The sequence below is a fragment of the Carettochelys insculpta genome, chromosome 3, assembly GCF_033958435.1.
Source record: "Carettochelys insculpta isolate YL-2023 chromosome 3, ASM3395843v1, whole genome shotgun sequence".
Taxonomy (NCBI): Eukaryota; Metazoa; Chordata; order Testudines; family Carettochelyidae; genus Carettochelys; species Carettochelys insculpta.
Genome location: NC_134139.1, coordinates 48,170,932 through 48,195,852, shown reverse-complemented (window position 1 = coordinate 48,195,852; position 24,921 = coordinate 48,170,932). Strand labels below are relative to the sequence as shown.

Genomic DNA, 24,921 nt, shown 5'->3' with positions numbered 1-24,921 from the left:
ACCACTTCCGGGAGTGCCAGCTGCTCCCGGGACCCTCATCACTGGGAGGGAGCTGGGCACCCCCCGCCCCCGCTGCAGCGCCTGGAAGCCGGGTGTTCCCTCTCCCCAGCCCTCTGTGGAGGGCGCTGGAGCCCCCTGGCGCGGGGGCGCCCGGGGCTGAGTTGGAGCCGCGCCCACAGCCCTTTCCCCGCCTCCCGCGAGGCCTCGCCTGCCCCTGGCCCGGCCGGGGCTCGCCCGGAGAGCGAAGAGGCGCGGGGCTATGTGCGGGGCGCAGGGGGAGGCCGAGGCCGGGCGGCGCTGGCGGCTGTCCGGGACGCTGCTGCTGCTGCTGGCTTACCTGAGCTACCTGCTGCTGGGCAGCGCGACGTTCTGGGCGCTGGAGGGACCGGCCGAGCGCCGCGCCGCGCAGCACCTGCTGCAGGACAGGTGGGAGCTGCTGGGCAACTACACGTGCCTGCAAGGACCGGCCCTGGAGCGCCTCATCCAGGTATGGGGCAGTGGCCTGGGAGACCCCCCCCCTCGCCCGCCGGGGCAGAGCGGGAGGGCAAGGCGGATGGGGACCCCCTCGGCGGAGGTGAGAGCAGAGGGGCTGGCGGGCCCCCATCCCCGGGGAATATAGGGCAGACGCAGGAACCACGTGGGAACATCCCATTTAGAACTGAAATACTGGCAAGTGCACGGGGGGGCACCCCCCAAGGGCTACCACAAGTTACCTATGGCCCGGTGGCCTTTAGCTCCGCCCCCCCCCGGGGGCACATGGCTGGATCCCTGAGGAGTAGGGGGGCTGCTGGGTGAGATGTGGAGTGAGTGGTGCCCCTGCCCTGTGGGCACTCCAGCCTGAGTGGTACCAGTGCATGGATGGCACACACAACATACATCTTGCACTCAGGAGGCTTTGGGCGCTTGTTCCAGCAGCACTTTCTCCGCTTGAAGAGATCAGTGTGTGGATCCTGTGGCCGGCAGGCTCTGGTTTAGGATTGGGGCTCTTCCCTCAGATTTCTCGTCAGTCGGCTTTTCTTGGAAAGTGCCTTTCTTGGAGCTTTCGTTTTGTGTCCCATTTTCCAACATCACCTGTTTCTTTCTGGCTTCACTGAGCTATTAACCCTTAGAAAGGGGTAGTCAAGTATTTTTGGCAAGACCCGAATTTCTTGCTGGAGACATAGTCAAGGTTCAGACTCCAGTGAAAGCATCTGTCCATCTGAACATGGCCCAAGGTCTGGCTAGAGACTACCCCTGCCTTAATGGTGCCAGGTCTGGCAGGGGGCAGCTTAGTTTAAGAGTGTACCTGACTTTGCAGGACTAAACAGATGTCAATCATACTTTCTTCCAGTTCAGTGTCTGCCTTTCACCACCTTCCATCTGTTTACCAATGAGTGCCTCACCCCCCCACACCTGTATGCATGTGCACCCTACCTGGGAATTTTGTCCCTACTCTGTATTGTATATAGTACCAGATTCCTGCAAGAGATGGCATGTCCTTAGGGAACCCTCTTGATTTCCATTGTATTCTATGCGCTATCAACTGAATCCTAGATTTGTAAATCTGCACAAGAATTAGTCAGAGATGTTCATTGCTAATAATGTCCTCTGCGTTCCTCAAATTATCATAACGGTATTCCATTTTGTACCTTTACAATCTGTCATATTTAAAAGCCATGTTATGTCACTTAAAATGTAGCCGTTTGATCCTTCCTCTTCCTAGACTGGTGTGTCATTTTAGTTAATTTTGCTCATTTCTCCCCAAATGCCTGAGATTGTTGAAAATAATGTTATTAATAAAGCAGATATTTTGACATTTGCCGTGGCACTTTGAGAAGTAATCTTTGAATTGTGAGGCAGCCCCATTCTTTACAACATTTACTTTCCCCAGTACGTTTAAGTTCTATAATTTTTCTGCAATTGTTTTTTACATGTCTGTTCTCCAGGTATCTCTGGCAATATTTTCTTATGATGATTCCTAAATATATTTCTCCCCTCACATATCCTGAGTAAAGTGTTAGTCTTTAAGCCACCTGGCTTGGCAGAATCGAATTTGTGGTAGAATTTTTTTATTGTAAGATCCTAGCCAGTTTATTAAGTGCTAATTGCAGGCTGTCTTGCTTCAGTTTAGAAGTGAAAGACAGTGCATTACAGCCTACATTATCTTACCGGTGATAACACTGCATAATAATTAATACAGAAACTTCACTGCAGAAAATGGATTTAGTGTCTTCCACGGTATCTTTTTTTTTCCTCGTGTTCTATTCATTATTTAAAAGAAGTGTCAAGCCACTCAGTACAAAAACATGGCTGTAAATGGTGCTGATGGTTATTTCCTGCTGAAAGCCTGAGAGGCCACACATGTACAAAAGAGATGGGGAAAACAGGGGCAACTCTGGTTTTGCAAAATACCATGTAGGTATCAGTTTGGAAGAAAAACCCAAGTCCATCCTAGGAGTAATTTTGATGTTAGGCCCGCTTGATTTAAGCTCCTCTAATTCAGGAAGGTGATAGGGACTGGATAAGTGGTTCTTGTTTGGGCTGATTGCTGTAGGTGAAGGGTTTTGCCAAAGCAAACGTTCATGGTGGATTGGATGGTAGTGCCACCCTCCCTAACCCCAGTGGGGCTTGGGTAAATCTTTTGAATTTTGTTTCTTCCTCGTGAAAAACACCATTGCAACTGACCTTTGTTAGGAGACGCTGCAGAGATTGTGAGGATTGACATGGAAAAGGTATCTGATCTGAAGGGTGCGTTTCATCCTTGATGACTAAGGTGTAACAAGAGCCAGTGACTACAAGTTGACGTTTGACAAATTCAACCTTGAAATGAGGTACAGTATCTTAGCAGGGAGGAGCAGGAACACTGGAACAGTTCAACAAGGGAGGACTCACCATTGCTTCAAGTCTTTAAGGTGCAATCCAGCGGGGCTGACAGCCACCGTGGGTCCTGCGACAAGGTGGAGGGGAGGACGACTCTACACCTCTGGAAGGGCAGGGTCTTAGTTGGAAGGGGTGGGGCTGATGGCAGTCAGCCCTTAGCACTGTTCAGACTGTGGCGCACCCAAACCTACTCAGAGCAGCATGGAGTGGTGCTCCAGTGGCAATGCAAAGGGACCTGGAGCTCTGGGCTTCTTTGAATCACTGAGCCCCGGGGCCATTGATATCTTTGCCCTCACTCTAGTTGGTGGATTTGGTAAAAATCAGATAGCTTCTGGGAGTAATTCTACAGCCAAGGCAGTGGAGAGATGTGGGGAGATTGGGATGCCTGGTCATGGTGACCCCTTCTGGCCTTGGAGTCTGTGAATCCAACTGGTGATCCCTCCCTCCATGGGCCATGGAGAGAATAGGAAGCTGTATTTTTCCGTAACATGCTCATAACACTTGCGGCTCTGCATTAAGAAAATGACCATCACCAAAATGTATGCTTCAGACCCGCAGGGGTCAGGAAAGAATTTCACAACCAGTGCCCCCATATTCACAATTGGCCAGATGTATTCTTGGCAAGAATAGAGCAAAGTTTCGCCATCCTCTGAGGCATCAGGGATTGTCCACAATTCAGGTCAGGACACCAAATGGGATGAACCAGTGAACTGAGAACTTGTTTCCTGAGATGTGTGGCTGGTGAACCTTGCTCACTGGGGATCGAACTGATTGCTAGATTTGGGTCATGAAATAATTTTCCTTCAAGTCGGATTGGCAGAGACCTCGTTTTTGTTTTTTGTTTTGTTTTCTCCTTCCTCTGCAATATGGAGTGCAGATCACCTAGGATCATCTGGACATATCTCGTGTAACCAGTTCCCTGCCACTGCAGGGGTCTCAGGCCTGTGGCACGCATTAGTTCAGTCTCCTGCGGAACTGAAACATTTTAGCTTAATCCAAATTATTGACCTCCATATAGGGTGAATATGGTGAAATTTAATGGCCTGTGATGTGATATAGAGGTCAGAGTAAATGATCTAATGATCCCCCCCGGCCTTAAATGTCGTGAAACACTATTGTGCTTATTGTCCCATTCTCTCACCCCGCCCCACCCCGAAGTGATAAAATATAAGCTCACTGTCTCTTTTCATTATATGCAGTACAGTGACTAACACAATAGAGCCCCAATACCTGCTCTGGCCCCTAGACTCTACCATAATAGAAGGACTATCATCCAATTGTGTGCTAACCCTACAGCCTTGTGGTGTCCAATACGTTCACCATTCGCCACATGTAGGGAATTGGACACTGCCTTGTGGCGAATAAGGCTCTGGAGCTGCATGTGGCTCTTGGAGCTTTTAAATGCGGTTCCTCATGAGAATAAGGCTTTGAATGGGGCTTCTCCTGAGAGCTGCATGTGGGGAGCGCCGTCTGGCCGCTCTGCACACGCGCCCCACTGCTTGGTGGGAGAAACGCATGGCAGCGGCTTCGGTGGCAGCTCTGGTGAGTCAACATCACTAAATTAGAATGGGGGGCATGGCGGTGCCTGGCTCTGGGGCAGGAGGAGGGAATTTATTTACAGCTGGAAGGGGGCTGGGAGTGTCTAGCTCTGGGGGAGGGCATTCATTTCAGAGTAGGGGGAGGGAAGGCTGTGGCGAATATGAAAAGATGACAACCACAAGTGTGGTGATTTTTGAATTCCTATTGGACACTGCTGCTACAGACAACCACGGGCAGAATTTGAGCTGAGCTCATTAGCCAAAGGAAGTAGGAAATAAAGCTGATAGTCTGTTTTGCATTTCGTATATGCCCAGGGTCAAAGTATTTTATCCTTCAAGGAACAAGCAACATCTGATGGATGTCGGTCCCTTGCTCATTGGCCAGAAGGCGCTCCAGTACGACAGTGGTGACTGGGCTACAGATAAGATGCATATAGATGAGAAGCACTGACACATCCCGCAGTGTATGCCGGGCTCTTTACTGAATAAATGCAAAGGCACAGCCTTTGCTCTGAGGAGCTTATCCAGCAATTTTTAGATGAAGGAGAGTAACAAACAGTAGTGGGGGAAGAAGGACAATATTTACAGTTCAAGGGATCAATGATAAACTTGTCACAGTGTCACACAGAATGGCAAGCCCTTTCCAGTGTGTTTTTGCTGATTTGTTTTGCCATGTGTAGTGATAATGGAAGACTCAGGTTATGTTTTGAGCTCTGACTTCTCAATGCTTGGTGTGGTGCAGAAGGCAGTTTTGGAGCCAGTCCGGTCCTCTCGCACCAGAGATTGGAGGCAATATGCAGTGAAGGAGCTGTTTCTTTGAGCTACAGGGAACCCCGATGGGGAAGCAAGTTAAAGGGTTTTTTTTTTCTTACTCGTGTTATTAAATTAGATGGTTCTTGTACCGGAGTTCCTGCTACACGAAACCCTGTAACAACCCTATTCATTTTTTTGTTTAATAGGTTTTCATGATGAGTTTCATTAAAAAAATCAAACAAATTACACAAGAACCAACTTCTCTTTTCATTCCTGTTCTAATTTCCTTTTTGGCATTGCTTAGCTACAGACAGAAAAAAGAGAGAGAGAGAGAGAAATAAAATGACCTCTTCCCTCCAACCATCTGCTCATCCACTGGTTACTTAGAAAAGTCACGATCAGGTCTTATCTCAATATCATATTGGTATTCTATCTAGATATACAGGCTACGTTGACACTGCAGCGATCTTTCAAAAGGTGGTCTTTCACAAAAAGCGGATTGAGCTTTCAATCTGCTCTTTCAAAAGACTGCTCCACTCTTTTGAAAGAGAGCATCCACACAGCCCCTCCACTCTTTTGAAAGAACGGAGCAGGAAATGCTGTGGATGAGGATTTCATAGCTGCCAAGCCCTTCCGGGACTCTCAGACATCCACTCCCTTAAAGGGCCCTTCTCCAACACCCTTGCCCTGCACACTCTAAGGGTTGCCAAGCTGTCTGCTGCACAGCAAACCCCATTCTGGGACTGGACTCCCAGCAGAGACCCTCCTGGATCATCAACTCCCCAACAGGAAATTCCTAAATGCCGTGGTCTGCGTGGTGGCCACAGTGCTCGTCACTGCCCTCCAGGCTCTCCGTCGGGCGATCCACCCAGCCGTGGTCCTGCAGGCCTCCTCCTCCATGTGGCAATGTCCATGCCCCCTCCTTGGGCGATCCGGTGTCTGTGGGGCTATCCCATCAGCTCTGAGTGGTGGGACTGGCTTGTGTTGGGGGAGTGGGATGATGATTGCTGGCTCCAGAACTTCCACGTGACCGAGCGGATGTTTTTGGAGCTGTGCCATTGGCTTGCCTCCACCCTCCAGCACCAGGACACCCTCATGTGGCCTGCTCTCCCTCTGGATAAGCAGGTCACCATTGCAATTTGGAAGCTGGCCACCCATGACAGCTACCGGTCCATGGGGCACCAGTTCACGGTGGGCAAGGCGACCATTGGGACTGTCCTCAGGGAAGTGAGGCATGCTCTGGTCAGATACCTGCCATGGGGAGTGGGAGGAGGGAAAGGGCTCCTGGGCAAGGGGGACCCTCGGGGACCAGGGGCAGGGGTGCAAGGGGCCCTTGAGGGGTCAGGAGAGTGGGGCCCAACAGGGGTGCCATGGGGGGGGGAAGCATGGTGGTTGGGGTCAGGGAGGTGGGGCCTTGAGCACCTTGCCATGAACTCACAAGCACATACGCTCTCCATCCCTTGCCCATCAGGGCAATCAACACCATCCTCCTACGAAGGGTTTTTTATGTCGGGCACCACCGCCATGGGTTTTGCTGTGCTGGGGTCCTTTAACTATTTTGGCACGTTGACAGGAACCACATTGCCATCTGGACCCCGGACCACGTCGTGGGCCATTTTATCAGTAGGAAGGCGTACCCCCCGTGCTGCTCTAGGCTCTCATGCACATGAAAGGATGCTTTATGGATGTGTGTGGGGGCTGGTCGGGCCGCGCCATGATACCCGGGTCTTCCAGAACTCATGGCTTGAGCAGAGGATGGTGGAGGGGCCCTGCATCCCCTTGTGTGTGCTCTGAGGCAGGGACATCACCATGCCCCTCTGCATGGTGGCTGGTGCCACCTACCGCCCCCCCCGCACCTGTGGCTCATGTGGCCCTATGCTGGCCACATGGACCCAAGCTAGGAATTTTTTAGTTCGAGGCTGAACCAGGTCTGCAACCCCATGGAGAGCATGTTTGAGCGCCAGAAGGACCATTTTAGGTGTCTCCTGACCTGGCTGGAGGTCAGGCTCTGCAACATGCCTGCTGTGGTGGGGGCATGCGGCACCCTCCACAATATCGTGGCGGGTGAGCATGAGCTGTTCGTGTAGGGTTGGGCTGCTGAGGCTGGCTCCAGCTATGAGCAGCCGGCCCAGGCCCCGTATCACCAGGCCGACTGGGACAGCGTGCGGGTCAGGGAGGCCTTCCGGGAGGCTTTCACTCAGGAGCCCCAGTGACCCTCCCCCAGGAATCCCCAGCAACAACCCTTTCCCCTCACACTCACTCCTCACTACTCCCACACCATTCACATGGTGGTTGTGAAAAATAAACTCTTTAATGAAATGTAGGAACTCTGTGAATAAGATAAACTGCACAAGAAATTATATACAGTGGGGAATGTGGGGGAACTATATACAATGTGGGATCCAGGGGCAGTGGTGGGGAACCTTAGTCCTCTTTGGGGGTGGGGGGTGCCATGAGCCATGCAGGCTGCTGGAGCTCCTACCATCCCGGGTCTGGGGTCCCTGTCGGGGCTAGGGTGGGGCTGGGACCATGGGGAGGTAGGGGCGTAGGGGAGGCTGGCTTAGCGTGACCCATCGTGGCCATGAGCCAGCATCCAAGTTCCAGCATGGTGGATGGGTGGAAGTCAGATGGGAGCAGGGCAGTAAGAGCAGAGGCTGCGGGAGGGACTGTGGGGGTGGGTGCGGTGGGAGGCTGGGGCAGGAATGGGAGACATCCCATTTCACTTAATTTACTCTTCCCAGAGGTCCTCGTAATGACAAGCGACTCCCCACTCGCCTCCTCTTCCTCCTCCCTGTTTTCTTGTATTTTCTTCTTTTTTTTCTCCCCTTCCTCCTCCTTTCTCCCTCACCCTTGCTTTATAATTCCCTGATTTCTCACTTCTACTCCATAATTGGAAGAAATGGGTCTTAAACATGAACAGTCATTACCTAATACATAAAATTGTTAGACTTTAAGGTGCTACAGGACTGTTTGTTTTGTTTTTCAACACACAAGCAGAGTGAACAATGCAATGAAGGGGTTGCAAATGTCATGTTAGATCTGTGATTTTAAAAAAATAATGTAAATGGTTCAGTGGACTGAGGGGCGGGAAGGATCAAGAAAAAAGGGGAAGGAAATTCAGAAGCAGTTTGGTGACAGCTGGGTTTGTGGGCCAGTTTGGACTGCTTTCTGTAGCTGCTCCACTGCATGGAGTCTCTGGCTAGCTCTTCCTTTCCCAAAAAGGTCAAATAGACAGGTGGTTTAAAGATATGCTATTTTTTTATTTTCATAAATTAGGCAGTCTTCATAAAAGACATCACATTGACATCCCTCAAGGCCAAAGTTTATCACCTATTTCCAGAACAAGTATATCTCCCTTACAGTGGGTCTCTGGTAGCTGGAGAGACCACTTTTCAGAGGGAGACACAAGTGTATTGTTCTTGGCCTATTCAATCCTTAGCCATACTTCTGGGACTGTAGGTAAAGGTGCTATGTGTGATGTGGATGCCTGGTCCCATGGAACTAAACTGAGAGCAGCAGCTCATGTTGTACACACCACCACTCAGCCAATAGACAACAACATCTTTGGGATGATGGATTCAAATGATGGCCTAGCTGACAGAGGCTCAGTAATCAAAAGAGGAGGGCTTAGGTGGCTAATTATGTATTGGCACTGTATAAAGTTATTATTTACTTTCCTGTCACCTTAGCCATCCGGTCCCCTTGATTGTTTTCGGTCAGTTGAAAGTGTATTTACTACTTTTTCCAATCCCACCATACTCCTTTTTTCCCTTCTTCTGTGCGACATTTCCCAAGACAAGCACTGATGCAGGGAAACTGGGTTGTGTTTGCAGCTTTAAAATATCAGAAAGCTTGAGGCCCAGGCCTGCACCTCCTACAGTTGTCTATTTCTGACCTAGAGGGATTCCCTGTGCACGTTTAACTACCCATCATGCCAGTCATACATGCATGAATCAGACATGCATTAAAGATGGGGACAAAACATCCATTGCTAAGAGGAAGTTTTCTGTAGCGGGGCATTCAAATCCAAGGTCCAGATCGAAAACCCCAGACTTTTGAAGAAGCCTAATTTTCCTTCTAGTTTTGAGAATACCTAGAAGAAACCTATATTCATTTACGGTACATAAAAAAATCTGTCCCTCAGCAGCTGCTTGCTGCACAAGTTGTATGCATTGTTCTGCCTCAGCCTAGCTGGTTCACAAGACGGTCTCACTTCTTTTTTATGACATACACCGGGATTGTGGATGTCACTGCAGCTACAGTTACACTTCATAGTCCTTTGAGTATGTAATAGACTTCTGTCAGGCATTGGACTTGGCACCCCACAACATTTTGAATAAAATGCTAGAGGGATGTAAAATTAACATGGCACGCATTAAATGGATTTCAAACTTGTTAAGTCTTTAAGGTGGTACATATCTGCTGTTCTGTTGTAGCAATGACTAACACGGCTACCTCTCTGTTACTAAACTCGCTGTTAGGTTTCAAAATATTATTGGCATTGTGTATGTATTTCTAGTGGATTCCTGCAGCTATTGTATCTTAGCCCTACACTACTTAACATATTTATCAGTGACCTGGAAGAAAACCTAAAATCACAGGTAAATTTTGCAGCTGGCACAAAAATTGGGGAATATTAATTACTGAAGAGCATTTACTAACACAGATTTATCTGAGCATTTGGTAAACTCAGTGCAAGCAAACTATGTATTTTAATACAGCTAAATGTAACTATACATAGCTAGGAACAAAGAGTTTAGGGCATACTTACAGGATAGACGAAGAAGTTAATCTGGAAAGGATTTAGTGGGGTGGGGATGGATAAGGAGCTGAATATGAGCTCCCAGTGTGATACTGCAGCCAAACAAATTAATGTAATCTTTAGGTGCATAAACTCAAGTAGGAGTCAAGTGATTATGTTACCCCTGTGTTTGGCACTGCTGTGCCCACTGTTGGAAAACGGTGTCCAGCTCTAGTGCCCATGATACAAAGAAGATGTTGATCACTCTGTGAGATTCAGAGAAGAACTGCCGGAATGATTAAAGAATTGGAAACCACACCTCCATAGTGATAGACTCAAGGCACTCAATCTATTCAATTTAAGAAAGAGAAGGTTAAGGGAAGACTTGGTTTCAGTCTGTTAAGTGCCTACATGGGGAACAAATATTTAATAATGCCCTTTTCAGTCTAGAAGAAAAAAAGTATAATCTGATCTAATGAGCTAGAAGTTGAAGCTTGACACATTCAAACTAGAAATAAGAGGTAGATTGTTAATAGAGTAGTTAACCATTGGATCAGTTTACTACGAATTGTGGTGGATTCTCCATCATGCAATGTTTCTGGATAGTCTAAGGAGCTCTACTCCAGGAATTATTTTGGGCCAGTTCTGCAGCCTGTGTTATACAGCAACTTTTTTTTTTGATAAAGTACCCCTTTTAAAAAATTTTAAGTGCCCCCAGACTTCTCTCATGTATTTCTAAAGCTATGTGTACTACCAGTTGAGAAACGTGGTCCTAAGATAATCTGAGATCTTGAAACAAGTGCCATTCAACCTTTCCAGTTTGCTGTACCCTTTTCAGGAGTCAGATTTGTTTTGCATACGACCAAATTACACCTTCCTTAAAAATTATTTTCTCACAAAAACAAGGCAAAAATGTAGTAGAAAACTACTACTGAAAACTTGCTGACTTTCTACCATCGCCTTATCAAATAAGTTAAATTGAATAGAAGTGTTGTACTTACATTTCAGCATTAGGCACATGAAGAAGGCGAAACAAGCCATTGTCTGAATACGCTTTTTAGTTTGTGCTGACTTCACTAGTGTTTTTATGTAGCTTGTTATAAAAGTAGGCAAATATCTAGATGAGTTAATGTACCCCCTGGAAGGCCTCGGTGTACCCCCGAGGGTGTATGTACCCCTGGTTGAGAAACTCTACTATACAGAGAGATCAGATGATTAGATGATCACAGTGGTGCCTTCTGGCCTGCGAATCTGAATCAGAATTCCAACCACTATGCCAGGAGCTTACTTGTTTGCAGCCTTGCTCGACTGTTGTAATTGCCTGATTTCCTAGTGGGGTCGTTAGAGTGATTTCCTGTTCTTTGCTCCCCAACCATCTTTTGAGGAAAAGCCGCTCTCATGTCTTATAACATAGCCCCTACTACCTTATTACAACTCTTTCCTGTGTTATTGGATCAGCCTGCCCAGTCCCCAGCATTGCAGCAGTGCCATTGTATTAGAGGCATGTTAATTACACAGACCCTGGCAGAGGAGGAGAAAATAAAACCAGAAGTAAATAAAATAAATGCATCTTGCCTTGTTCCTTGAATTTCACCAGAGTCAATAGACAGTCATAGACTCACAGTAGGTGGGGAAAGCGCCACCTCTGCACACTCCTCCAATGCTTTGTTCTTAGTAGCAAGTATACCTTCTCCGGGCAGAGCTACAACCAATTCACTTGCATCCTGATCCCTCTCTTGATCTGGCACTGGAAGAGAAATGAGGCTTTTGATTAAAAAACCATGAGGAATATTTGTCCATTAATGAGCACGCAGCCTCGTGCACCTGGAATTCTGCTCTGTATATCTGTAAGAGAAAGTGTTGGGGAACTAAACATGTGTGAGAACCTACCTATTAGGTCCCTCAGGGAGGACAGACCATTGTGCAGCACAAACTTGTGGGACCTTTCTGAAAAGAAGGAGCAGATTTACTGCAGGGCTACTACCTACTCCTGCTTGTAGGATCCCACATGAATTAAGTTGTACCTTGTGATCAGTGCCATTAAAAGCTGTGAGTAAATGTGGAAACCAGTTAAGCTGATGTCTAACTACAAGCTCAGCCACCACAGATAATACTGTAGCCTCAGGTCTAAACCCAAGTATGGGAGTCAAATAAATCAGCATAGCAAGCAGGAATTGGCTTATCACCACTTTCTCAATAACTTTTGAAACAAAAGGCAGGTTTTAGATAGGATGGGAATAAATAGCCAAAGTTGGTTTATTGAGCAAGGGCCATGTTCTGGGATGGCTTCTCTGTACACCTGGGAAAAGGCATTGATCCATGTCAATATCTGGCCAACCATCTCTCTGTTGTCTCTGAGTACCCATGAAGGACAGAGGTCCCTCTCACAACTCCCTATCCCACTCTCAGAAAGCAAAACTGGAAGAAAACTACAGCAGGCACTGCTCTCCTTTCCTGTTTTCATGCTGACATCACACAGGTGATCAGCTCCAGCCAGACCCAACTACTCTGTTCTGAAAAATAAATAAATGCTGCTCCTTACTGCTCTGTTCAGGCCCAGGGACTCGCGTTTACTTCCACCTACCAGACTTGGGAGCAGTCTCACTGGTCAGGATCTAGCAGATGGCCCCAGCATCATAGGGCTACATGGTCTTCGAGGCTCTGTTAGATCTGTCAGAATTAAACACAAGGCCTCCTCCAGCCAAGAACTGGGGTTCTGTGCCAATAAATGACAGTGGTGTGACCCTGAGATCTTACTCTGAGTAGCTAATTAACCTTTGTTTTCCTAATCTGAAGGGAGAGTGAACTTTATTATTGTAATCTAATAGCTCCTGTTAGTCTGTAAGGACTGTGCAATCACACATACTAATCTTAAGAACTTCCAGTACATAGAAGAGAGAAACTCATTTAAACTTTAATTAGTCCCTTATCAGAAGTCCTGTGCCTTTGAAATACCGCTCTCCCACGCCGATAGTAGGGGAAAGAATGGGATTTTTTGACTAGGTAAATAAGTAAAGAGCAATTTCTTTATTTTCTGGATAAGATGATATGTGAATGTGTGAAAGCCAACCAGATGAATCTGGTCCTCATTCTCTCTTTTTTTGGCCTTTCCTAAGACTTTGTGAGGCACATTCAGCTCTACAATGAGAGACGACACTTGATGATGAAATAGCACTGTGAACTCTGGCTAAAATGCCATGACCAGAAAGCACAGGCTATTCAAATTGACCAGAATTTGGGATTACTGAGCAATATTACATTTCGTCTGCTTCAATACTTCCATCTCCCAGCATGTGCAAGGGAATGATTGGCGTTTTTTCTGGAAAGGTGGCAGAAAGCTCATTAAGGTACAATCCCCTGGAAAGGGTGCTGGCTGGGAGAGTCAGGAGACCTCTTCTTTGTTCTACCCGTGACTGGTTACGTGACCTTTGAAAGTCATATTTGTCCAGATCCTCAATGGTATTTAGGTTTATTCAGCATCATGCTGTGAGACTCTGTCCCTTATTCCCCCATTTTGCCCCAGGGCTAGAGAAAAGGTGGATTCAAATGAAGAAGAAATCACTTCAGTAATCAGTTGTTTATACTAAGTGCTTTGTTCCTGCCTGCATATGTTAAAGGGAGAAGCTCAGATGCCTGAAAAGGTCATGCTTGTAAGGAAAGCTGCATCTTAGTCATATGCATGCACGCACTCTGATCCTGCTGTCTGGGTGCCTTTTTGAAAGTTATGCAATAATCAAACACAAGTTATTGGGTTGGCTGCCAGGATAACTGCGTGAAATTCTGTGCCTTGTCCTGCCCAGGTCAGACTAGATGATCTAGAGGCCTTTTATAGCCTTACTTTGAATTTATGAAATATCGAGACGATTATACTTACTTTCCTTTGTATCACATTTTGAGAGCTACAGATGAAAGGCCCTAGTGACAGCTAAGCAATTCTGGCATCAGGAGCAAACTTACAAGCTCAGAGAGAGGGAAAACAGAATCCAGTATGCAGTTTGAAGACTCACTGTGGCTCTCAGAATAGGAAGTTGTATTGAAGGGGGAAACTGGTGGTTGACGTGCACACACGTGATAAGAGGGACTGAGGGGTGAGTGGAGGAAGCGGAAGAACTGGCTGTGGCCATGTGCCCAGAAATGCTAACCTCGGCAGAAGTTAGCACTAAGAAATACACAGGCCATGCCTACACTGCCGGTGTTGTGTGCAGGGTGCATTTGGCCACATGCAGCGGTGAAGAGCAAGCTGCCTCCCCACCACAGTGTGTAGCTCCACGCAGCAGTGAAAAGCTTTGGCCGGGAAAAGCCAAAAGGGGTAGCACTGCCAGAACCTTCCTCTTCTCCCTCCACCTGAGTCTTCCTCTGCGGTTTCTGTGCATCCCCTCCTGCCGCCAAAGCCTGTCCCTGATGCTACAATAGTTTCCTGCAGCAGGAAGCTGCTGGAGCCTTTTGCTGCAGCCTGTGATGGGGGAAAGGCTCCGACAACATGAAAGCAGTAAGGTATTGATAGGGAAGACACTGCTTGAGCATAAAGGGCGGGAGGGCTGTGTAGGGTACATTTTCAGAGGGAAGTGGCATTAGAGCAAGAACCAGAACCATGACCAGGTAAGTAGGCACCACCATCTTTACTATTACTGTGAGGGGGAACCACACCATGAGTGGGAGGAATTTCTGAGAGATCAGCAATAAAATTATTGCTTGGAAGATATTCTGTGCTAGAGGCTGGACGTATCTTCAGCTGAGGCAAAAGCCATGCCATTGTCCCAGCTCCCCTCCTCCACCCTAAGCCGCCGACATCTATGTGTGATTCAAGCAGGGGAAAAACAATTTAACACACAACTAGCTGAGCATTCTTGCTGATTATATCAAAAACAGAATTACAGATATAGCGAGCAGAATTGCACCTGTCAGCATGTATGGCTGTTTTAGTACTGTTATTCTATCACAGCAGCTGGCTGTTGCAAAGTTGTAGCATCAGCCCCAGCATCCTGGATTATAAATTCCAGTGGCTATATTAAGCTGAAAAAGTTCTTGGAGCAGCAGTACTTGGCCTTCCAGTGCTTCCAAAAGCAGCACACTTTCCAGAGTGGTTTCTGGAGAGAACAGTTCTGCTGTTAGCAAGTCTTTGCATCCTTATTCATCATCCTGTTCACCTGAAATTTCCTCTGCTCCTCCTTGGTGATACTGGAGAATTTTTTATACAGGATGAACTCAAGATGGTCAGTGAGATTCCTGAGTAGAGTAAACTTCCAATATCTGCCTCGGTAGCTTGAAGTCCTTTCTACTCCTTTTAAGTCAGCAGGTGATGTAAAATGTCCTTTTGCAGGGCTAGAATTCCACCACTAGTCTGGAGAAGTCGCTCTCTCTTCCAGTGAGGGAACTCCAGCTGATTAACATCCTCTAAGGCTTCCCTGGCCCAGAATAATGTTAAAAAATAGTAGTAGCAGGCATCTGGCCTGCTAGCCCGAGTCACTGCCCCGCCTCCCCACCCCAGCGATGCACATACCAGGTCCAAACAAGTCTCTTGCTTTTCTATTTTTAACCCATTAGACCAGAAATTCTTACCATAGCATGTATGTGGGCTGGTAATCTGGCCTGGCAGAGCTTCTGAACTGACTGAGATGTAGCAGTGAAATAAAGTCTTACCAAGTAGATAAAAGCATCACACTCTTGTCTTGCCAGGACACAGCATAAAAGGGATTCTCATCTTCCTTTCCATGAACAAAAAATATCTTCTTTCATTTCCTTGGCGGGGCCTTTCACCTCTGCTGAACTGAGGGAGCCACCCAGGCCTCTTAGGGACAGGACCCTGAATCAGCATGAGGAAAAGGAAAAGGCTCAAGGATGACCTGTTACGTAAGAGGGGGCTGGACTAGATGACCTTCCAAGGTCCCTTCCGCCCTATGTTTCTATGATTCTGTGAAATGCATCATGATTTTAGGCATGGCTCAAATACGTGGACAAACGGAGAAGTAAAGAAGAGCCGAAGATGGAAAGGAAGAGGGAGAGAAGAATGCTCACAAACTACCTCTGGCAAAGAACCAGATGGACACAGCAGAAGTAGATATTTGAGAAGCTACTCACCCAATGGCTACTAGCCTGCAGCCCCCAGCTCCTGCACCAACATCATCCCCAGCATCATCCTCACTGTGGGCAGACCCTCTTCGACCCTACCACATCCTGCAGCCAGTGTGGCCACTGAGCAATTCAGGAGTTGTACAGATTATGAATCATTCCAAGACCTGATATAGGCAGATGTTCACTCTATGCCAGTGCAATCAAGGAGAGTGAGAAAATACACCTCTGACATCCAGTTCTGCTACTAGTGAGACTTGCAGTGCTTGCACTTTGTTTAATGGCACAGGTTTGCACAGTCTTGCTCTGTTCTTCCTTTCGCTGTTACTTGTTTTGGGGCAGCTGGGATACCCTCATTGCTTTCAAATCATTATTTATTTTAATACTTTTTCACCTGATTGTACAGTATGTTGGTGTGTGAATACTTGGGGTAGAAGGAAGAATCAGGAAGTTGTATCCAGAGGTTTTAATAAAACACCCAGTGCCCTTGTAAGGACAGAAAAACAGTACCAAATAAACCGATATGTACCACAACAGTACACAGCATCACGTTCCCCCATGCATGTCACCACTGTGGTGCTAGGATGTGGGCACATGAGGCATCCCATAAGTCCTTTGAACACCTGCCACCATTCCCACATGTACTTTGTGACTGCCTGTACTAAGCCTGCAAACTAGCAGTGGCTTGAGTTCACTCTTGGCCAAGATTTTCTGACTTATCTTCACAGGCATGGGGCAGGGCACAGCACTTCTCCATGCTATGGGTGGCCTTGGCCCCTCTAGCACCCAAATGGTTTTAGTTTACAGCACCATCTTGACTTCTGTTGGTCGCATGTGCCATCCACCTCTAGCCCATGCTTGTAATTAAATGTTCTGCTGAGTGCTCCGATATCAGGATAAAGCTTCATGACCCAGGGCAGTAGAGGCAAAGTGGGTCTCCTTAAAATAAGAAAGGGTATGGACACCCTATTGTTAACCGCCTATTGTTCGGAGGGAATAAAGTCCTGGATTTTCTCACAGGCTAGAGGCCAGATCTCCTCAGCACTCTGGGGTAATGTGCCTTGCCAGTCATCTCACACTGAGGTGTTCATGAAATTGCCCTTGCAGTTGACACATTCATGTGCTCCTTGGGGAGAGCAAACCACGGGCACAGTGTAGTGTAGTGCAGTGCAGTACAGTATACAAAGCACACTCTCTCAACACCAGCTGCAAGTTCAGGTATCTATGCAATGTCCACCACCTGAGGGGAAGCCGCAGAAAAAACTGTCTCACAGAGGTCACCACCAGCTGTTGGCTTGCCAACCCCAAATGAGATAGTCACCAACCTTTGGCTGTTTGGAGTAGCCTACATCTAGGTGGCTGTAGCAACAGCCTGCTGGACTGCTCTGGCCTCCCTCAGCTGTGTGTCCCAGTACTGGAAGGTCAGGGCAGGTGCCTCACACAATTCCATGAAGGTCGACGTTCTCATGTGGGAGTTCTGGAGCTACCGATGTGTCGTGTCACACACCCCCCCTGCCCACCCAAGTCTGCAGGATTATGTCATCACATCTCTCGCCCTACATATGGGAATTACGCAGCAACTTCTTCAGCACGTGTCTCTGCTCTGCCATGTCAGCGTCCAGCACAGTTGAACTCTCCTCTGTTACCCACTGCCATTTTCCAAGGGTCAGCAACTGCTGCTGAAATGCCTGCCACCATCTTCCATACTCTCTGTCTTAATCCTGCGACAATGAGCATTCAGCCCCAGTCAGCAACAGCTCATCCATCTGGGATAACTTCTCCCTCCGCCTTGCCCGAAATCCTACCACCAAATCACAGGAATTACAGTGCCAGTGTAAATGCAGCCGTATGGGGTAGCTTGTATGTAATTCTGCAATATAGACATTCACAAGTAGCTTGGCAAGCTCAGATACACCTGCCCGGGAGTCTGGACCCAGATATTCTCTGCAGTGTAGACGTATCCTAAGAAGTGTGACAGCTGAAAATCTGATTGGTGCCATGAAGGTATCAAGAGAAATGGAGGCTGTACCCTCCAGGTATTCTTTAAGTGAGCAAGCACTGAGGAGCACCATAGTCCCTCCATGAGCAGCCATTAGATGTGAGTTAAAGGAGGATATGCTGTGGATCAGTGAGTGTGGAAGGAGGCACAAAACTCATCTGTGACCCATATCGGGAAATAATTTGAAGTACAGTTGGCTTTGATAAGTCACCTGTAGGGAAGGCCAAGGTTGCTACTGGCTACTGTTCCCTTTGCAAATTTTCTGGCTGCAAGAGAGAGCGTAATGGATGCAGTTCCTTCCCCAGTATCACCCACCTCACAGAGCATGGCTTATGCTGCTGCGCAATGTGGTGTTTGTGAATCCATGAAGGCAGTGGAACATGGAGCAGTGGAGCAAAGGCAGTTTGCTTTTAGACAAACATAATTTGACTGTGAAAGCCAAAGAGGATTGGAACATTGCAGGAGATTTCAAAAGACTATGTAAAGGTGACCTTTACATCGCTGATGGTGCCACACATAAACAGATGAGCCGAAATGCGGAGGGAAAAGTCGACTTCTGAAAGAGTTACATTTTCCTGCATCAGGGTGTGGAACTCCAGAAGGTCCCACTGGATGAACGTTACAGGAACCACTGTGCTCTTCCTCAGAGCTGTGCATCAAAGGAGCTCAGAGCACCTTACAAACTTTAACACACTTCTTTGAACTAGGGAAAATGCCACGGGGGGGAACACGAGGCACAGAGAAGATAAATGACTTCACTGGGGTCACATGGCACGTCGCTCAGCAGAAGTGGGAGCAGAATCTAGCTGTAACTTTGTCTTTTGGTTTAACCACTACGATTCCATTTCTTTCACATACTTCCTCTTGTGATTGCTATTGTCCTTTGACTTACACATATGACACTTCAGGCTCTCAAAATATTAGGACCAAGCACAGCAATTTCATGACTCTCTTTATTTCATGCAGTTTAGTTGTGGCTGTGGCTGTGCTCAGGATATGAGACAGACAAAATGAGGAAGTCAATATCGTTTTTTGGACCAACCTCTGTCAGTGAGAGAGAAATTTTCAAAGAAGAGGTCTGTGTAGCTCAATACTTGTTTTTCTCATCAACGAAAGTTGATCTAACAGAAGAGATTACCACCCCATACCTTTTCTCCCTATTTATTTCATGCATACTGCATGGTACCTTGTTTTCCCACAACTGGTGGTGCTTACTGACTGACTGAGCCTGAGCCATGTCCACAGTTTGAGTTCTTGGGCCAGCCTTTGATTCTGAATAACTGGAGATAAAACACTCATGTCTATTAGTTGATTTTAAACGTGTTGTGTGTTGCAAAAGCTATCGAACAACTATTACAAGTTGTTACAAGTAAGGGCAACAGGAATCCTTAGCCAAAGCTCTGGGCTTTTCTCCTTAATTCTGTAGAATATCTGTGAATGTTGATAAGAGATGAGGCTCTTCCTACTTTCTGTTTTGCTTATCATAGAATCATAGAATACTAGAACTGGTGGGAACCTTCAGGGGTCATCAAGTCCAGCCACTTGCCCTCATGGCAGGACCAAGTACCATCTGTATCCTGTCTGTTAACTATTTATCCAACCTGGTTTTAAGTATTCCCAAAAATGAAGATTCTGCAGCCACCCTTGGCAATTTATTCCAGTACTTAACCACCCTGACAAGAATTTTTTCTTAATGTCCAACCTAAACCTCCTTTGCTGCAATTTAAGCCCTATGTTTTATGTGCAGATATCAAATAAATCAATCTTATTTAATAAATGTTGACTTATTACAATGAGCTGTGGCTGCATCTGGATAGAATACTTCCTATTTCCTGATCTCGAGCCTACAAGAATCCTCTCTGGCTGCAGAGCAAGCACACCTCTTTCCCCTATAGTTTTAAGGACAGTCACAAACACCTACGATTTGAATAACCACATAGTCTGCAGAAATATTTTGGATTTTCAGTTGTATCTGATGAATGGTGCAGCAGGCAGGGACTGGTACAATGGGGCATACGGGAGAGACAGATCATCAGCCTGTCTGATAACAAGACTCAATGGGGAAGTGGGCTAACCCTGGGCCTCATGCGCAGCGGTGCAGGGCACCTTCTGCAAGGGGGCTGAGTGCCTTCAATTCCCAAATGGCAAGAGCTCTTGGCACCTAGCAGGAGTGTGCCCAGTGCTTACTGCTGAGTGGTGGATTGGGTAAGGAACTCCTGTACACTAGTGATGAAGGAAGAAAAGAGATGGTTCAGTGCTGATATTTTAGCCTCTGTGTGAGCAGAATGAAAGTACGGCAGCATATTGTTGTCCTTGTTGATGTTCCAAAATCCTTTCAGATTGTAGATCACCTCAGTAGACCAAGGTTTTTGCATGAGCATGTTCCCTCCTAGCAGTCCAGTTGTTTGGTTACAGGAAATAAGCACAGAATTAAGTGGGATGAACATAAACTGGTATTCATTACAGTGACCAGGCTACTGCTGCTTGTTCATCTGGGCTGTTAATTTCCTTTCCTTAGCAAAGCATTTTTCCCAGTATTTGTGTTGAATTTCCCTTTGTTGCTTGCTGTCTGCTCTGCTCTCCTTTCTCCAGGACTCTTTGCACTGTGGTTCTGTCCCCCAAGTGTTTACTGCTTTAAAAACTTGGTGACGTGCAAGGCTAAACTTACATCCAAACAAGACTTGAGAGAGCAACAGGAAGCAGGCATGCAGCATGCAGAGACATTGTAATATAGTTTCTTTTTAGGTAGTTGAGCGGAAAAAAAAAATAACCCAGCTCCGGAAACCCTAAGAATCCTGGGCTGGGCTGATGGTAGAAGAAGAGCACTGCTTGAAGAATGACTGTGACCTCCCTGGGGGACTCAGGGCTGCGAGGCACCTGCCCTTAGTGTAAAGCAGTTTTACTGATGCCTGCGGTAGCTCAGCTCCGCCAACAGCCTCTGGCCACCAGCAAGCACTGATCTCCGCTGTAGATACATGTGTGGAAGCTGGCCACTCCAGACAGCTACCGATCTGTAGGGCAGCAGTTCGGCGTGGGCAAGGCCACCGTCAGGGCTGTTGTCATGGGGGTAAGAGGACCCAGGGAGAGGGGGGAACCCAGAGCGGGGGAGGGGGAGCTCGGGGAGGAGAGGGAGCTCAGGGAAGAGAGGGAGCCTGGGGGGGAGCCCTGGGGGAAGGGAGAGCCCGGGGAGAGGGCCAGACACACCCTGCACACCCCTCATGGGTGCTCTCTCATGTCCTTCCCCTGCAGGTGGTCCGCACAATCAGTGCCCTGCTCCTGCACAGGCTCGTGCGGCTTGGGGACCCGGATGCTGCCATCAAAGGGTTTGCCAGCCTGGGCTTCCCTAATTGCTTCAGGGCTCTAGATGGGACCCATATCCCCATCCGTGCCCCGGAGCACAGCGGAGGACGCTTCCTCAATAGGAAGGGATACCATTCCGTGGTCTTCCAGGCCTTGGTGGACAGCCGGGGCCACTTCTTGGACATTTATGTTGGCTGGCCTGGCAGCACCCACGACTCCCGGGTGTTCAGAAATTTGGGCCTGTGCCGCCGGCTGGAGGTGGGGAACTACATCCCCCAGTGGGAGATCCCGCTGGGGGACACCACCGTGCCCCTCTGCCTCATCGCAGACGCGGCGTACCCCCTCCAGCCCTGGCTCATGCACCCCTACACGGGCCATGTCAGTGCCACCCAGAAGCAGTTCAACACCCGCTTGAACCAATGGCACCACGTGGTCGAGCGGACTTTTGGCCGCCTCAAAGGGCGCTGGAGGTGTCTCCTCACCCACCTGGATGCAGGGCTCGCCAACATCCTCCAGGTTGTGGACGTGTGCTGCGCACTCCACAACCTGATGGAAAGCAAGGGAGAGGCATTCTTCCAGGGCTGGGCTGTGGAGGCTGGCAGGGCCGACGTCCAGCCACCCGCTGCCCCCAGTCGCCAGGTCGACCCTGAGGGGATCCGGGTCCGGGAGGCCCTGCGGGCCCATTTTGAGCAGGCTGCGGGGTGAATGCTGGCAGGGACAGCTGCTGGTGAGCCATCCACTGCCCTCCCACATCCCCCACAACACTACCTGCCCCCATGCCCACACCGCTGAGCACCAGAGAGCACACACCATCCACACGCTTCTTTTGTAAATAAACCAAAACCTTTTTTTTTTAAACAAAACAATGAACTCATTACATTAAGAAGGGGGGAACTAGGTACATGGGGGGGCAGCTACTAAAGGGGGGTGGGACAAATAAACTATTTACAATTATGGGGGGGAATATGTAAAAAGGAGGGGGAGCCTGGGGGGCTACGTCCTTGGCCCTTCACCCCTATTGTCCAGCGCCTGGTGTTGGGGGGCCGCGACCCACGTCTGGGCTGGAGGCCCCATTGAGGCTGGGTGGGTGCCGGGAGAACCGGCAGATATGGCCGGGCTGGTTCCTGAGGCCCACGGTCCCCCTTGGCGGCAGGCTCCAGGACAGCTGCTGGTGGAGGGCAGCTCGGAGGGATGGCAGGTGGAGCGGCGGCGGGGGGCCAACTGCTCCGTGATCTGCTCAGAGGTCTGCATGAAGGCCCCCCAAGCCTCCTGGCGCCAGGCCAGCACTTGCTCCTGCAGGTGGAGCTGCTGCTCCTCCACATGCAGGCGGCACTCAGAGACCTCCACCTGACGCCGGAGGGTGGCGAGGAGCTGGCGGTCAGCGGATGCCCGGGGATGGTTCCAGCGCTGTCGGGCTCATCCTGGGGCCAGTCCCTGCTCTGCTGCTGGGCTGGCTTGCTGCAATGGCCCCCGTGGGCTGTCCGGCACAACGGACACAGCGGCTGTGCTCTCGGGGCCCTCAGATGGTGCAGCTGCGGAACAGAGGGGGGAAGAGCGGAGACAGCCGTTAGTCTGGGCCCTGACCCGTGGCCCATGTCCCCCCCTCCCTGTCCCCCAGAGATGATGATGATGGGTGTGCTGTCCCCCCCAGGGGGGACCTCTAGATTCCGCTCCCCCCATCCCCAGGGATGGGGCATGGCGCTGTATTGCTGGGGGGCAGGGGCTGATGGACTCTTCTGAGGGACATGCCACTGCTGTCCTCGGGGTCATGGTCATCTGGGTGTGTGGAGGGCCCTGGTCATGTCCCTTGTCCCTGCCCCTTAACCCCGGGGGTGTGCACCAGGGTACATACCTGACGGTCCGCTCCCACGGTCGGGGGACACCCGTCGCACGGACACCCTGCTGGAGCTGTGGGAGGGGAGGTCTGTGAACAGCCCCCCCATTGCTGGAGGCCTCCTCCTCCTCCTATGCTGTCCCAGGGGTGGGCTCCTGTGGGGGCCCCTGGGGTACAGGGCTGGCCTCCAGGCCGGACTCCATCTCGGGGGCCTGCTGGGGCTCGTCGGCTGAGGTGTCAAGGGTGGCAGGGGGGAGGTGGTGTACTGGGGGCCCAGGATTTTCCTGAGCTCCCTGTAAAAGGGGCAAGCAGTGGGGCCGGCCCCAGATCGGCTGGCCGTGTCCCGGGCCCAGGCGTAACCTTGCCGCAGCTCCTTCACCTTACTCCTGACATGGTCAGGAGTGTGGACAGGGTGACCCCGGGCAGCCAGGCCCTCGGCCAGCTGGACGAACGCATCTGCATTCCGCTGCTTGCTCCCCATTACCTGGAGCATCTCCTCCTTGCCCCAGAGCCCCAGCAGGTCCCGGATCTCGGCCTCCGACCAGGAGGGGCACCGCTGCCTCTTCCCCCGCTGGCTGGCTGTCTGGGAGCCCTGGGTCCCCTAGGGGCGGGGTGCCCTGTGGTTGCTTGGGGGGCTGGCTGGCTGCCATGGGTGCTGGGTGGTGGGTTGGGGCTTGTGGAGGACGTGCAGGCTGGGCACGTGTGTGTGCTGCTGCCTGCACGCTCTCAGCTTCCTGCACAGGAAATAAGGGGGCGGGGAGCTTTAAGGGGCTGCTGCACGCGGTGACCGTAGAGCTCAGGGGCTGGACAGAGTGTCTCTCAACCCCTCAGCTGATGGCCGCCATGGAGGACCCCGCTATTTCATTGTTGCGGGACGCGGATCGTCTACCTGTGCCCTACTTCGACGCTGACCGTCGAAGTAGGGCGCTATTCCCATCTCCTGATGAGGATAGCGATTTCAACATCTCGCCGCCTTACATCGATTTCAACTTCGAAATAGCACTCAGCACGTGTAGACGCAGCGGGCGCTATTTCGAAGTTGGCATGGCTACTTAGAAATAGCCGGCTAGTGTAGATGCAGCTCCTGTGTGGCATTCAGCCACTGGCATGGCCACACCATAGAAGTTACTAGGTAAGTTGTCTCCCATAGGACAGTACACACCCTCACTTGATTCAGCTATTAGGTCCCATTTAACAATACAATGGCAGTTTATAGTGAAAACAAATTGGCTTATTAACAAAGGCTTTAATTTCCAGACGTCGTGAGCACAACTGGGTACAAGTGAAATGGTCATTTGTGTTCCCTCAATGGCTACGTCTACACGTGCACCCAACTTCGAAATAGCTTATTTCGATGTTGCGACATCGAAATAGGCTATTTCGATGAATAACGTCTACACGTCCTCCAGGGCTGGCAACGTCGATGTTCAACTTCGACGTTGCTCAGCCCAACATCGAAATAGGCACAGCGAGGGAACGTCTACACGCCAAAGTAGCACACATCGAAATAAGGGAGCCAGGCACAGCTGCAGACAGGGTCACGGGGCGGACTCAACAGCAAGTCGCTCCCTTAAAGGGCCCCTCCCAGACACACTTTCATTAAACAGTGCAAGATACACAGAGCCAACAACTAGTTGCAGACCCTGTATATGCAGCACGGACCCCCAGCTGCAGCAGCAGCAGCCAGAAGCCCTGGGCTAAGGGCTGCTGCCCACGGTGACCACAGAGCCCCGCAAGGGCTGGAGAGAGAGTATCTCTCAACCCCCCAGCTGATGGCCGCCATGGAGGACCCCGCTATTTCGATGTTGCGGGACGCGGATCGTCTACA

At 49.5% G+C, this 24,921-nt stretch overlaps 1 protein-coding gene across 1 annotated transcript in view; it reads left to right on the top strand.

Annotated features, from left to right (window-relative positions):
* Positions 1-256: 256 nt before the first annotated feature.
* Positions 257-24,921, top strand: part of KCNK17 (potassium two pore domain channel subfamily K member 17) — a 45,931-nt gene continuing 21,266 nt past the window's right edge. The window contains exon 1 of the mRNA XM_074988560.1: positions 257-487. Coding sequence (XP_074844661.1) covers positions 260-487 — 228 coding nt within the window. The 5' untranslated portion in view covers positions 257-259. The remainder of the gene's footprint in view (positions 488-24,921) is intronic.